Raw genomic sequence first — 14,299 nt, forward strand, 5'->3', positions numbered from 1 at the left:
CTGTGAGAGAAGGAATCTAAAACAAAAATCCAGAAAATCACATTGTATGATTTTTAAGTAATTAATTGGCATTTTATTGCATGACATAAGTATTTGATACATCAGAAAAGCAGAACTTAATATTTGGTACAGAAACCTTAGTTTGCAATTACAGAGATCATACGTTTCCTGTAGTTCTTGACCAGGTTTGCACACACTGCAGCAGGGATTTTGGCCCACTCCTCCATACAGACCTTCTCCAGATCCTTCAGGTTTCGGGGCTGTCGCTGGGCAATACGGACTTTCGGCTCCCTCCAAAGATTTTCTATTGGGTTCAGGTCTGGAGACTGGCTAGGCCACTCCAGGACCTTGAGATGCTTCTTACGGAGCCACTCCTTAGTTGCCCTGGCTGTGTGTTTCGGGTCGTTGTCATGCTGGAAGACCCAGCCACGACCCATCTTCAATGCTCTTACTGAGGGAAGGAGGTTGTTGGTCAAGATCTCGCGATACATGGCCCCATCCATCCTCCCTTCAATACGGTGCAGTTGTCCTGTCCCCTTTGCAGAAAAGCATCCCCAAAGAATGATGTTTCCACCTCCATGCTTCACGGTTGGGATGGTGTTCTTGGGGTTGTACTCATCCTTCTTCTTCCTCCAAACACGGCGAGTGGAGTTTAGACCAAAAAGCTCTATTTTTGTCTCATCAGACCACATGACCTTCTCCCATTCCTCCTCTGGATCATCCAGATGGTCATTGGCAAACTTCAGACGGGCCTGGACATGCGCTGGCTTGAGCAGGGGGACCTTGCGTGCGCTGCAGGATTTTAATCCATGACGGCGTAGTGTGTTACTAATGGTTTTCTTTGAGACTGTGGTCCCAGCTCTCTTCAGGTCATTGACCAGGTCCTGCCGTGTAGTTCTGGGCTGATCCCTCACATTCCTCATGATCATTGATGCCCCACGAGGTGAGATCTTGCATGGAGCCCCAGACCGAGGGTGATTGACCGTCATCTTGAACTTCTTCCATTTTCTAATAATTGTGCCAACAGTTGTTGCCTTCTCACCAAGCTGCTTGCCTATTGTCCTGTAGCCCATCCCAGCCTTGTACAGGTCTACAATTTATCCCTGATGTCCTTACACAGCTCTCTGGTCTTGGCCATTGTGGAGAGGTTGGAATCTGTTTGATTGAGTGTGTGGACAGGTGTCTTTTATACAGGTAACGAGTTCAAACAGGTGCAGTTAATACAGGTAATGAGTGGAGAACAGGAGGGCTTCTTAAAGAAAAACTAACAGGTCTGTGAGAGCCGGAATTCTTACTGGTTGGTAGGTGATCAAATACTTATGTCATGCAATAAAATGCAAATTACTTACTTAAAAATCATACAATGTGATTTTCTGGATTTTTGTTTTAGATTCCGTCTCTCACAGTTGAAGTGTACCTATGATAAAAATGACAGACCTCTACATGCTTTGTAAGTAGGAAAACCTGCAAAATCGGCAGTGTATCAAATACTTGTTCTCCCCACTGTAGATAGATAGGCGCTGGTAACGTAAAGTCGGAACTTTTTCCAACTCTGTTAATAATTGTTATTAAAATTGTCATAAAACATTACGTTTATATTGTTATTTCACTATTTTGAGATGTTTCACTTTTGCACATCTTATCAGAAACATGTTGGGTCATTTTCACAGTTTTCTACTTCCTTACAACAGGTCAAACTGATGTCATTTGGAAATCATGCACAAAATTATATATTTCATTTCACCACTATTAGCTAATGTACATTAGTACATTAGTGATTGATGGGGAAAAGCTATTTGAATGGCGTGAAAATGAATCTGTGTCATAATGGGGGGGGTTGGGGGGGGTCTATGATGACATATGGAATTGTTTTAAGAAAGCTAAATCATATGTAGAACTACAATTTGATTTTGAATTTTAGGAATTAACAAAAAAGATCCAAAAAATAAAACATTGAATTTGGCCTTTACTACTATAGCCCAGACAAAGGCATTAACATATTCATAAATTCATATATTTAGAAAAAATATATATATAATAAAATAAATGTATACACACTCAGCAAAAAAAGATACACTCTCAGTGTCAACTGCGTTTATTTTCAGCAAACTCAACATGTGTAAATGTTTGTATGAACATATCAAGATTCAACAACTGAGACATAAACTGAACAAGTTCCACAGACATGTGACTAACAGAAATGGAATAATGTGTCCCTGAACAAAGGGGGGGGTCAAAATCAAAAGTAACAGTCAGTATCTGGTGTGGCCACGAGCTGCATTAAGTACTGCAGTGCATCTCCTCCTCATGGACTGCACCAGATTTGCCTGTTCTTGCTGTGAGATGTTACCCCACTCTTCCACCAAGGCACCTGCAAGTTCCCAGACATTTCTGGAGGGAATGGCCCTAGCCCCCACCCTCCGATCCAACAGGTCCCAGATATGCTCAATGGGATTGAGATCTGGGCTCTTCGCTGGCCATGGCAGAACACTGACATTCCTGTCTTGCAGGATCATCCACAGAACGAGCAGTAAGGCTGGTGGCATTGTCATGCTGGAGGAGGATGTCTTCCCTGTAACGCATAGCGTTGAGATTGCCTGCATTGACAACAAGCTCAGTCCAATGATGCTGTGACACACCACCCCAGACCATGACCGACCCTCCACCTCCAAATCGATCCCGCTCCAGAGTACAGGCCTCGGTGTAACGCTCATTCCTTCGACGATAAACACAAATCCGACCATCACCCCTGGGGAGACAAAACCGCGACTCGTCAGTGAAGAGCACTTTTTGCCAGTCCTGTCTGGTTCAGCGACGGTGGGTTTGTGCCCATAGGCGACGCTGTTGCCGGTGATGTCTGGTGAGGACCTGCCTTACAACAGGCATACAAGCCCTCAGTCCAGCCTCTCTCAGCCAATTGCGGAAAGTCTGACCACTGATGGAGGAATTGTGCGTTCCTGGTGTAACTCGGGCAGTTGTTGTTGCCATCCTGTACCTGTCCCGCAAGTGGGATGCTCAGATGTACCGATCCTGTGCAGGTGTTGTTACACGTGGTCTGCCACTGCGAGGACGATCAGCTGTTCATCCTGTCTCCCTGTAGCACTGTCATAGGCGTCTCACAGTATGGACATTGCAGTCTACATCTGCAGTCCTCATGCCTCCTTGCAGCATGCCTAAGGCACGTTCCCGCAGATGAGCAGGGACCCTGGGAATCTTTCTTTTGGTGTTTTTCAGAGTCAGTAGAAAGGACTCTTTAGTGTCCTAGGTTTTCATAACTGTGACCTTAATTGCCTACCGTCTGTAAGCTGTTAGTGTCTTAACGACCGTTCCACAGGTGCATGTTCATTAATCGTTTATGGATCATTGAACAAACATGGGAAACAGTGTTTAAACCCTTTACAATGAAGATCTTTGAAGTTATTTGGGTTTTTACAAATTATCTTTGAAAGACAGGGTTCTGACAAAGGGATATTTCACACACACACACACACACACACACACACAAACGGTCAAAAGTTTTAGAGTACCTACTCATTCAAGGGTTTTTCTTTATTTTTTTTACTATTTTCTACATTGTAGAATAATAGTGAAGACATCAAAACTATGAAATAACACATTTGGAATCATGTAGTAACTAAAAAAGTGTTAAACAAATCAAAATATATTTGAGATTTGAGATTCTTCAAATAGCCATCCTTTGCCTTGACAGCTTTGCATTCTCACAACCAGCCATGAGGTAGTCACCTGTAATGCATTTCAATTAACACTGCCTTGATGACAGCTTTGCACACTCTTGGCATTCTCTCAACCAGTAGTCACCTGGAATGCATTTTAATAAACAGTTGTGCCTTGTTACAAGTTAATTAGTGGAATTTATTTCCTTCTAAATGCGTTTGAGCCAATCAGTTGTGTTGTGACAAGGTAGGGGTGGTATACAGAAGATAGCCCTATTTGGTAAAAGACCAAGTCCATATTATGGCAAGAACAGCTCAAATAAGCAAAGAGAAACAACAGTCCATCATTACTTTAAGACATGAAGGTCAGTCAAGCCGGAAAATTTCAAGAACTTTAAAAGTTTCTCAAGTGCAGCTGCAAAAACCATCAAGCGCTATGACGAAACTGGCTCTTATGTGGATCGCTACAGGACTGGAAGACCCAGAGTTACCTCTGATGCAGGATAAGTTCATTAGAGTTACCAGCCTCAGAAATTGCAGCCCAAATAAATGCTGTGTGAATCAGGCCTTCATGGTCAAATTGCTGCAAAGAAACCACTACTAAAGCACACCAATAAGAAGAAGAGACCGGTGGAAATGTGTCCTTTGGTCTGATGAGTCTAAATGTGAGATTTTTGGTTCCAACCACTGTCATCGTGAGACGCAGAGTAGGTGAACGGATGATCTCCGCATGTGTGGTTCCCACCGTGAAGCATGTAGGAGGAGATGTTATGGTGTGGGTGTGATTTTCTGGTGACACTGTCAGTGATTTATTTAGAATTCAAGGCACAATTAACCAGCATGGCTACCACAGCATTCTGCAGCGATATGCCATCCCATCTAGTGGGACTACCATTAGTTTTCAACAGGACAATGACACAACACACCTCCAGGCTCTGTATGGGCTATTAGACCAAGAAGGAGAGTGATGGAGTGCTGCATCAGATGACCCGGCCTCTACAATCACCCAACCTCAACACAATTGAGATGGTTTGGGATGAGTCGGACCGCAGAGTGAAGGAAAACCAGCCAACAAGTGCTCAGAATATGTGGGAATTCCTTCAAGACTGTTGGAAAAGCATTCCAGGTGAAGCTGGTTGAGAGAATGCCAAGAGTGTGCAAAGCTGTCAGAGGAAAAGGGTGGCTATTTGAACAATCTAAAATACATTTTGATTTGTTGAACACTTTTAGGGTTTCTATATTATTCCTTAAGTGTTATATCATTAGTTTTGATGTCTTCACTAGTATTTCTACAATGTAGAAAATAGTAAAAATAAAGAAAAAACCCTTTGAATGAGTAGATGTTCTAAAACTTGAGACCAGTAGGCACAAAACTACCTTTATACAGCGCATTTGGAAAGTATTCAGACCCCTAGACCTTGTCCATATTTTGTTACGTTACAGCCTTACTGTAAAATTGATGAGGAAAAACATTACATCTAATCGATCTACACACAATACCACATAATGACAAATGGAAAACAGCTTTTTAAAAATGTTCGCAAATGTATAGAAAAAAAACTAATACCTTATTTACATAAGTATTCAGACCCTTTGCTATGAGACTTGAAATTGAACTCAGGTGCATCCTGTTTCCATTGATCATCCTTGAGATGTTTCTACAACTTGATTGGAGTCCACCTGTGGTAAATTCAATTGATTGGACATGATTTGGAAAGGCACACACACCTGTCTAAATAAGGTCCCACAGTTGACAGTGCATGTCAGAGCAAAAGCCATGAGGTTGAAGGAATTGTCCGTAGAGCTCCGAGACAGGATTGTGTCTAGGCACAGATCTGGGGAAGGGTACCAAAACATTTCTGCAGCATTGAAGTTCCAAGAACACAGTGGCCTCCATCATTCTTAAATGGAAGAAGTTTGGAACCACCAAGACTCTTTCTAGAGCTGGCCGCCAGGCCAAACTGAGCAATAGGGGGAGAAGGGCCTTGGTCAGTGAGGTGACCAAGAACCCGATGGTCACTGACAGAGCTCCAGAGTTCCTCTGTGGAGATGGGAGAACAAGACTCTCTGGTCTGATGAAACAAAAAGTAGGCCTGAATGCCAAGCGTCACGTCTGGAGGAAACCTGGCACCATCCCTACGGTGAAGCATGGTGGTGACAGCATCATGTTGTGGGGATGTTTTTCAGCGGCAGGGACTGGGAGTCAAGATCGAGGGAAATATGAACAGAGAAGAGTACAGAGATCATTGATGAAGTCCTGAGCGCTCTGGAGCAGGTTCTCAGACTGGAGCGAAGGTTCACCTTCCAACAGGACAATGATCCTAAGCACACAGCCAGGACAACGCAGGAGTGGCTTCGGGACAAGTTTTTGAATGTCCTTGAGTGGTGCAGCCAGAGACCAGACTTGACCTGGATCGAACATCTCTGGAGAGACCTGAAGATAGCTGTGTAGCAACGCTCCCCATCCAACCTGACAGAGCTTGAGAGGATTTGCAGAATGGGAGAAACTCCCCAAATACAGGTGTGCCAAGCTTGTAGCGTCATACCAAAGAAGCCTTGAGGCTGTAATCACTGTCAAAGGTGCTTCAACAAAGTACTGAGTAAAAAGTCTGAATACTTATGTAAATATGATATGGGGTATTGTGTGTAGATTGATGAGGGAAAAAAACAATTTAAATACATTTTTAGAATAAGTCTAACAAGCACCACTTCCACCGCAGGTGCAGAACTGCGACATCGGCAGATGTGGTGTATCCAACGCAAAAAAAAACCGTATATCTCTAGCTTAAACTGATAGAATTGGGATTTTTGTATTATGTTACTTAGAATGACGCACCAGGACAACAATCAACTCTAGGGATATGGTAGACAAATTACAAGATTGCTATAATACTGATTATGCATCGAAAAGCTTTGATGAGTACTCTCATCTTTGTGAGTGTGACTGAGTTGGGCCTCTGGGGCATGGGCGCCAGCAATTGATTTGTAATGGCTTGGTGATAAAACCTACAGCCTGCATTCCATAGAATGAGTTGGTGTTTGTGACCCGAGATAGCCTGGAGGAGTAGAACATCTTCGTCTCTAATCATCTTTGTGTCTGAGAAACAACAGCCAGTGCACTTAACTCACAAGATGAACCCAAGATAGCCTGTGTGATGCCCCGAGCTGCCGGGGAGGGGTGGAACCAGCCATGACTAAGCATTTTTAGTGTCCGCTATATAAGAACCATGATTCCTCTGTAATGTTGGGCTCTCAACGATCACCGATGGGGGTGGTCATTGACCAGGTTCATTATTGCAAAAAAATATATATATATAAAATCGACAATAAAAATTGATTGTTTGAAGAAATAACAAAGTCTCTCACTTAATAAAGAATTTTCCACTACAGGGTTTTTTAAAGTAAAGTCAAACTGAAAAACTATCCTGTCTTCTTATTTCTCCGTGTTAGCCTAGCGTCTGCTAAGTTTGTTAATGGTAACTACAAAGTCATAAAAATAATCACTTTACATTAAGTTGGTCCTGGGTCAGTACATTGTAAATACATGTATATCCCTTGTAATATAGTAGTTACATAGTTGGTTGTTAGATTACTTTACAACGTAACAAAGTACAACGAAACTAAAAGGGTTGTTCCAGAATGTCCTCCTGTCTCCTAATTTCTCCTCGTTAGCCTCGACAACGGTTGTTACATTATAAAGGGTGTACCCTAATAGGTAGGTCATGATAAAGGGTGTACCCTAATAGGTAGGTCATGATAAAGGGTGTACCCTAATAGGTAGGTCATGATAAAGGGTGTACCCTAATAGGTAGGTCATGATAAAGGGTGTACCCTAATAGGTAGGTCATGATAAAGGGTGTACCCTAATGGGTAGGTCATGATAAAGGGTGTACCCTAATGGGTAGGTCATGATAAAGGGTGTACCCTAATGGGTAGGTCATGATAAAGGGTGTACCCTAATGGGTAGGTCATGATAAAGGGTGTACCCTAATGGGTAGGTCATGATAAAGGGTGTACCCTAATAGGTAGGTCATGATAAAGGGTGTACCCTAATAGGTAGGTCATGATAAAGGGTGTACCCTAATAGGTAGGTCATGATAAAGGGTGTACCCTAATAGGTAGGTCATGATAAAGGGTGTACCCTAATAGGTAGGTCATGATAAAGGGTGTACCCTAATAGGTAGGTCATGATAAAGGGTGTACCCTAATAGGTAGGTCATGATAAAGGGTGTACCCTAATAGGTAGGTCATTATAAAGGGTGTACCCTAATAGGTAGGTCATTATAAAGGGTGTACCCTAATAGGTAGGTCATTATAAAGGGTGTACCCTAATAGGTAGGTCATGATAAAGGGTGTACCCTAATAGGTAGGTCATTATTAAGGGTGTACCCTAATAGGTAGGTCTTTATAAAGGGTGTACCCTAATAGGTAGGTCATGATAAAGGGTGTACCCTAATAGGTAGGTCATTATAAAGGGTGTACCCTACTAGGTAGGTCATTATAAAGGGTGTACCCTACTAGGTTTCACTTTACATTAAGTTGCTTACTCCTGGGTATTTACATGATAAAGTATATCCTATGAAACAAAATTGTTCTTACATTACACTTGATTGAGCCTTTGAGCCAGGTCTTAGCATGGAAAAAAACAAATTGAAAATGAGTAGACGTTAATATTAGTATTTTTTTTATTTCACTTTTATTTAACTAGGAAAGTCGGTTAAGAACAATGACGGCCTACCGCGGCCAATTGCGCGCCGCCCTATGGGACTCCCAATCACGGCCGGTTGTGAAACAGCCTGGAATCGAACCAGAGTGTCTGTAGTGACACCTCAAGCACTGAGATGCAGTGCCTTAGACCGCTGCTCCACTTGGGAGCCCGTTATTGACAGTGTGCGTATATCAATTGCTGTTACCAGGTCCTAGCCTATTTATTAACCCTGGCGTTACCAGGTCCTAGCCTATTTATTAACCCTGGCGTTACCAGGTCCTAGCCTATTTATTAACCATGGCGTTACCAGGTCCTAGCCTATTTATTAACCATGGCGTTACCAGGTCCTAGCCTATTTATTAACCCTGGCGTAACCAGGTCCTAGCCTATTGATTAACCCTGGCGTTACCAGGTCCTAGCCTATTTCTTGTGGTCAGGGCTTTGTGCTGGCCACTTCAATACCTTGACTTTGTTGTCCTTAAGCCATTTTTCCACAACTTTGGAAGTACGCTTGGGGTCATTGTCCATTTGGAAGACCTATTTGCGATTAAGCTTTAACTTCCTGACTGATGTCTTGAGATGTTGCTTCAATATATCCAAATAATTGTCCGTCCTCATGATGCCATTTATTTTGTGAAGTGCACCAGTCCCTCCTGCAGCAAAGCACCCCCTCAACATGACGCTGTGCTTCACGGTTGGGATGGTGTTCTTCGGCTTGCAAGCATCCCCCTTTTTCCTCAAAACATAACGATGGTCATTATGGCCAAACAGTTCTACTTTTGTTTCATCAGACCAGAGGACATTTCTCCAAAAAGTACCATCTTTGTCCCCATGTGCAGTTGCAAACCGTAGTCTGGCTTTTTTATGGCGGTTTTGGAGCAGTGGCTTCTTCCTTGCTGAGCAGCCTTTCAGGTTATGCCGATATAGGACTCATTCTACTGTGGATATAGATACTTTTGTACCTGTTTCCTCCAGCATCTTCACAAGGTCCTTTGCTGTTCTGGGATTGATTTGCACTTTTTGCACCAAAGAACGTTCATCTCTAGGAGACAGAATGCGTCTCCTTCCTGAGCGGTATGACGGCTGTGTGGTCCCATGGTGTTTATACTTCTGTACTATTGTTTGTACAGATGAACGTGGTACCTTCAGGCGTTTGGAAGTTGCTCCCAAGGATGAACCAGACTTGTGGAGGTCTACAATTTTTCCCCTGAGGTCTTGGCTGATTTCTTTAGATTTTCCCATCATGTCAAGCAAAGAGGCACTGAGTTTGAAGGTAGGCCTTGAAATACATCCACAGGTACACCTCCAATTTACTCAAATGATGTCAATTATCCTATCAGAAGCTTCTAAAGCCATTACATCCTTTTCTGGAATTTTTCAAGCTGTTTAAAGGCACAGTCAACTTAGTGTATGTAAACTTCTGACCCACTGGAACTGTGATACAGTGAATTATAACTGAAATAATCTGTAGTAAACAATTGTTGGAAAAATTACTTATGTCATGCGCAAAGTAGCTGTCCTAACCGACTTGCCAAAACTATAGTCTATTAACAAGAAATTTGAGGAGTGGTTGAAAAACGAGTTTTAATGACTCCAACCTAAGTGTATGTAAACTTCCGACTTCAACTGTACACGGAACAAGCTCATATGTTGGTTTACGTTATTAATACGGTGATTTTAAAATGTGTAATTACAAAACATTAGTTACATAGTGGAACTACAAAATGTGTAATAACACCAGTAGTTCCACACATGTGGAATAACCTTCAGGAAGTTAACGCGTAATAACGGATTCCACAACAACCCTATTGCCTTGAGAGAGACAGCCAGTAAAACCTATGTAATTACTAATTTAACAGTTATTACTGCGTTACATAGTAATAGGGTCAACTTTTTTTTAAACTCTTACTGTTAGTATCTCAGTATCTCACTTCAGAAACAGTGGCTTTGTCATTTGATGCTAATAAAGCTCATCTTAATCGGAGAGAGAACATGCTGTCCCAGGGGTTAGTTTCAATTAGCTGCTGATTACAACCTAGCTGGAGAGAGTTTTCACATTAGACTTGCACATGGGTACACACACACACACACACACACACACACACACACACACACACACACACACACACACACACACACACACACACACACACACACACACACACACACACACACACACACACACACACACACACACACTCCTTGTATTGCAGAGAGCGCGAGACAGAGAGCGCGAGACAGGGAGCGCGAGACAGAGAGCGCGAGACAGGGAGCGCGAGACAGGGAGCGCGAGACAGGGAGCGCGAGACAGAGAGCGCGAGACAGAGAGCGCGAGACAGAGAGCGCGAGACAGGGAGCGCGAGACAGGGAGCGCGAGACAGAGAGCGCGAGACAGGGAGCGCGAGACAGGGAGCGCGAGACAGGGAGCGCGAGACAGAGAGCGCGAGACAGAGAGCGCGAGACAGAGAGCGCGAGACAGAGAGCGCGAGACAGAGAGCGCGAGACAGGGAGCGCGAGACAGGGAGCGCGAGACAGAGAGCGCGAGACAGAGAGCGCGAGACAGAGAGCGCGAGACAGAGAGCGCGAGACAGGGAGCGCGAGACAGGGAGCGCGAGACAGAGAGCGCGAGACAGAGAGCGCGAGACAGAGAGCGCGAGACAGAGAGCGCGAGACAGAGAGCGCGAGACAGAGAGCGCGAGACAGAGAGCGCGAGACAGAGAACATGCTGTTCCAGGGGTTAGTTTCAATTAGCTGCTGATTACAGAGAGAGAGAGTGTTCACGTGGGACTTGCACTCACACCGGAACACAAACCCCTTGTATTGCATGAAAACAACATGGCATTGAAGGAGAGAGCCGATGATGATGAGTGATAATGAAAAGATAGCAGCACATTTCAAAAGTTCCTCTGAAAACGTCCTAATTAATTCAACACTATTACCCGTCAACGTTCATTACAGAACGGGTATCCGTTGATGATCTGCTCTCCTGTGTGTGTGTGTGTGTGTGTGTGTGTGTGTGTGTGTGTGTGTGTGTGTGTGTGTGTGTACACGATGAGCAACAGCGAACATCCAGCAGAACACAGACGATAAACTTGTTCAGCCACTTTGTTGTTTACCCGACTATCTAGGTAACCCTCTACTGTCTAAGCTGACATATGGAATTGTTTTAATAAGGTCATACCATAGATCATTTAGCTATTTGATTTTGAATTTTAATACCCCTTGAAGCATCCAAAAAAACATTAAAACATTATTTGATGAAACATTGAATTTGGTCCTACTGCTATTAGCTTAAAGAAACACATTGAATAACAGTCCTTACTGCTCTTAGGCAATAGAAACACATTGAATAACAGACAGTCCTTACTGCTCTTAGCCAATAGAAACACATTGAATAACAGACAGTCCTTACTGCTCTTAGCCAATAGAAACACATTGAATAACAGACCGTCCTTACTGCTATTAGCCAATAGAAACACATTGAATAACACAGTCCTTACTGCTATTAGCCAATAGAAACACATTGAATAACACAGTCCTTACTGCTATTAGCCAATAGAAACACATTGAATAACAGACAGTCCTTACTGCTATTAGCCAATAGAAACACATTGAATAACAGATAGTTCTTACTGCTATTAGCCAATAGAAACACAGTGAATAACAGATAGTTCTTACTGCTATTAGCCAATAGAAACACAGTGAATAACAGATTCACTACATAGAACAGATAGACCCCCCCAAAAAATCGAAAGGAAGTTTGTTCTGAAGTGTCTGTCCTATATCTGAGAGCTAGAAGAACGATCAGGATTTTTTTTTTGTTGCTTTGTTTATGTATTTAACCCTTTATTTTTGGCACTAAACTACCTCCATATATACTTCCATTCATTTTTTTTCCTCGAGCAGAACAACCAACATCATGTACGTGTTGGTGAGGAGACACTCACCTTTCCACAGAGGGGTCATATTGACGTATAGCTCAAACCGTACGGACGATTTAGTGAGGAGACGGATTTTCAGGATGTGTCATGGTCTGACATACACCACTCTTAGCTCAGCCACTTTTCAACGCAGACGCAGAATAGACGGATGCAGTGGACTGAGACTTGGATTTAAAAGAAAAACATCCCTCCAGCTTAAACTGACAGATTCTGATGGGGATTTTTGTATTATGCTAATTTGATTTTCACGGGGCCACGGATATCGACAATAGGGGGGGGGGGGGGGGGGTTAATGAATTCAGCAAGGCTACAGGAGCTCTTACCTTCCAATGTGAATTGCAAAAATCACTGAAGCCTTATATCTCCCTCTCTAACCTTAAGCATCAGCTGTCAGAGCAGCTTACTGACCACTGTACCTGTACACAGCCCATCTGTAAATAGCACACCCAACTACCTCATCCCCATATTATTACTTACCCTCTTGCTCTTTTGCACCCCAGTATCTCTACTTGCACATCATCATCTGCACATCTATCACTCCAGTGTTAATGCTAAATTGTAATTATTTTCACCTCTATGGCCTATTTATTGCCTTACCTTCCTACTCTTCTACATTTGCACACACTGTACATAGATGTTTCTATTGTGTTATACTGTACGTTTGTTTATTTGTAACTCTGTGTTGTTTTTGTCGCACTGCTTTGCTTTATCTTGGCCAGGTCGCAGTTGTAAATGAGAACTTGTTCTCAACTGGCCTACCTGGTTAAATAAAGGTGAAATAAAAAACAAATATATATATATATATTTTTTTTTAATCACTGCCTTCTGTGTTCGGGACCAGAGAATAAAAGGATGACGTCATAACATTCTCTTTCCATGTCATTTCACTCCAGTAAGTTCTCAGGTCTGTACTTTATTCAGCCGGTAGAGACAACGGCGAAGTCCTTTCAGATGTATGTGAAGTGTACGGGTTAGAGGGTAGGGAGCATTTCTGGACGTGGCCTTGGTCAGCATTCTACTCCTCCTTTTCAAACCGTGAAATATTTACCTTGTGAGCTGCGGAGACGACGTCCTCTTATGACATCACAATACCCCAAACAAACAGTTAATCCGCAAAATCATTCAACCAACCAATCACTTAACCAACAAACTAAATCCTGTGCCGTCTCACCTGAGCCAATCGTCTGAGCAGCAGTTCAGCGGAGGGGCGTGTCCAGTCGAGGAAGATCTGTGGGACCAGGGTGACTGTCATCTCTAGGACCCGCAGCAGGCTGACCGAAAGGTCGAAACACGTAGCGCACACCTTCAGCTGCCTTGTGTCCACAAAGTTACGCTCAGGACGTTCAGCTGCCTGCTGAATCTGAAGGGGAGATAAATAAGGTACTTTACAGCAGGCTTTCTCAATGATATCTACTACCCTAACACATTAAATTGTCTGTTATTACTATCTAGCTATTTGATTATCTATTTTAAAACACTTGGGGAGTATCAGAAACAATGTGTACAAATTATTTGATTTTGGCCTAAAAAAAACACCTAAATAAGACACAAATATATGGTAATCATATGCCCAATCAGGTAAGACATTTAAATTAGAAGGATTTAGGCCTATGGTTTGGAGAGACTGAAAGCTACTGTGAAGTTACATGAAAACATCAAGGAAGATCGCAAGGTAATAAGTGTGTGTGTGTGTACACAAAATAATATATGCATTGCTTTCAAATGCGATTTTTGCCACGATCCCTTTAAATGTGTCCTGCAGGGCCTCGTCGTACAGGCAAAGACACGCACAGTGCCTTCAGAAAGTATTCACACATTTTGACGTGTTACCGCCTGAATTTAAAATGGATAAAATGTTTAATTAATGGCCTACACACAATACACCATAATGTCAAAAAAAATGGGGCAAAGCAATTCACTTTTTGTCCTGAATACAAAGTGTTACGTTTGGGGCAAAACCAATACATTACTGAGCG

The 14,299-nt window shown here is 42.8% G+C and overlaps 1 protein-coding gene across 2 annotated transcripts in view; it reads right to left on the reverse strand.

Moving 5' to 3' along the window:
* Positions 1-14,299, reverse strand: part of rnf123 (ring finger protein 123) — a 283,644-nt gene that overhangs the window by 163,480 nt on the left and 105,865 nt on the right. For both annotated transcript variants that reach the window (XR_011667296.1, XM_071336894.1), the window contains exon 32: positions 13,495-13,683. Coding sequence is in view for 1 of the 2 variants with exons in the window: in XM_071336894.1 (XP_071192995.1) it covers positions 13,495-13,683 (189 nt within the window). In the remaining variant the exon portion in view is untranslated. The remainder of the gene's footprint in view (positions 1-13,494; positions 13,684-14,299) is intronic.

The sequence above is a fragment of the Salvelinus alpinus genome, chromosome 12, assembly GCF_045679555.1.
Source record: "Salvelinus alpinus chromosome 12, SLU_Salpinus.1, whole genome shotgun sequence".
NCBI classification, from domain to species: domain Eukaryota; kingdom Metazoa; phylum Chordata; class Actinopteri; order Salmoniformes; family Salmonidae; genus Salvelinus; species Salvelinus alpinus.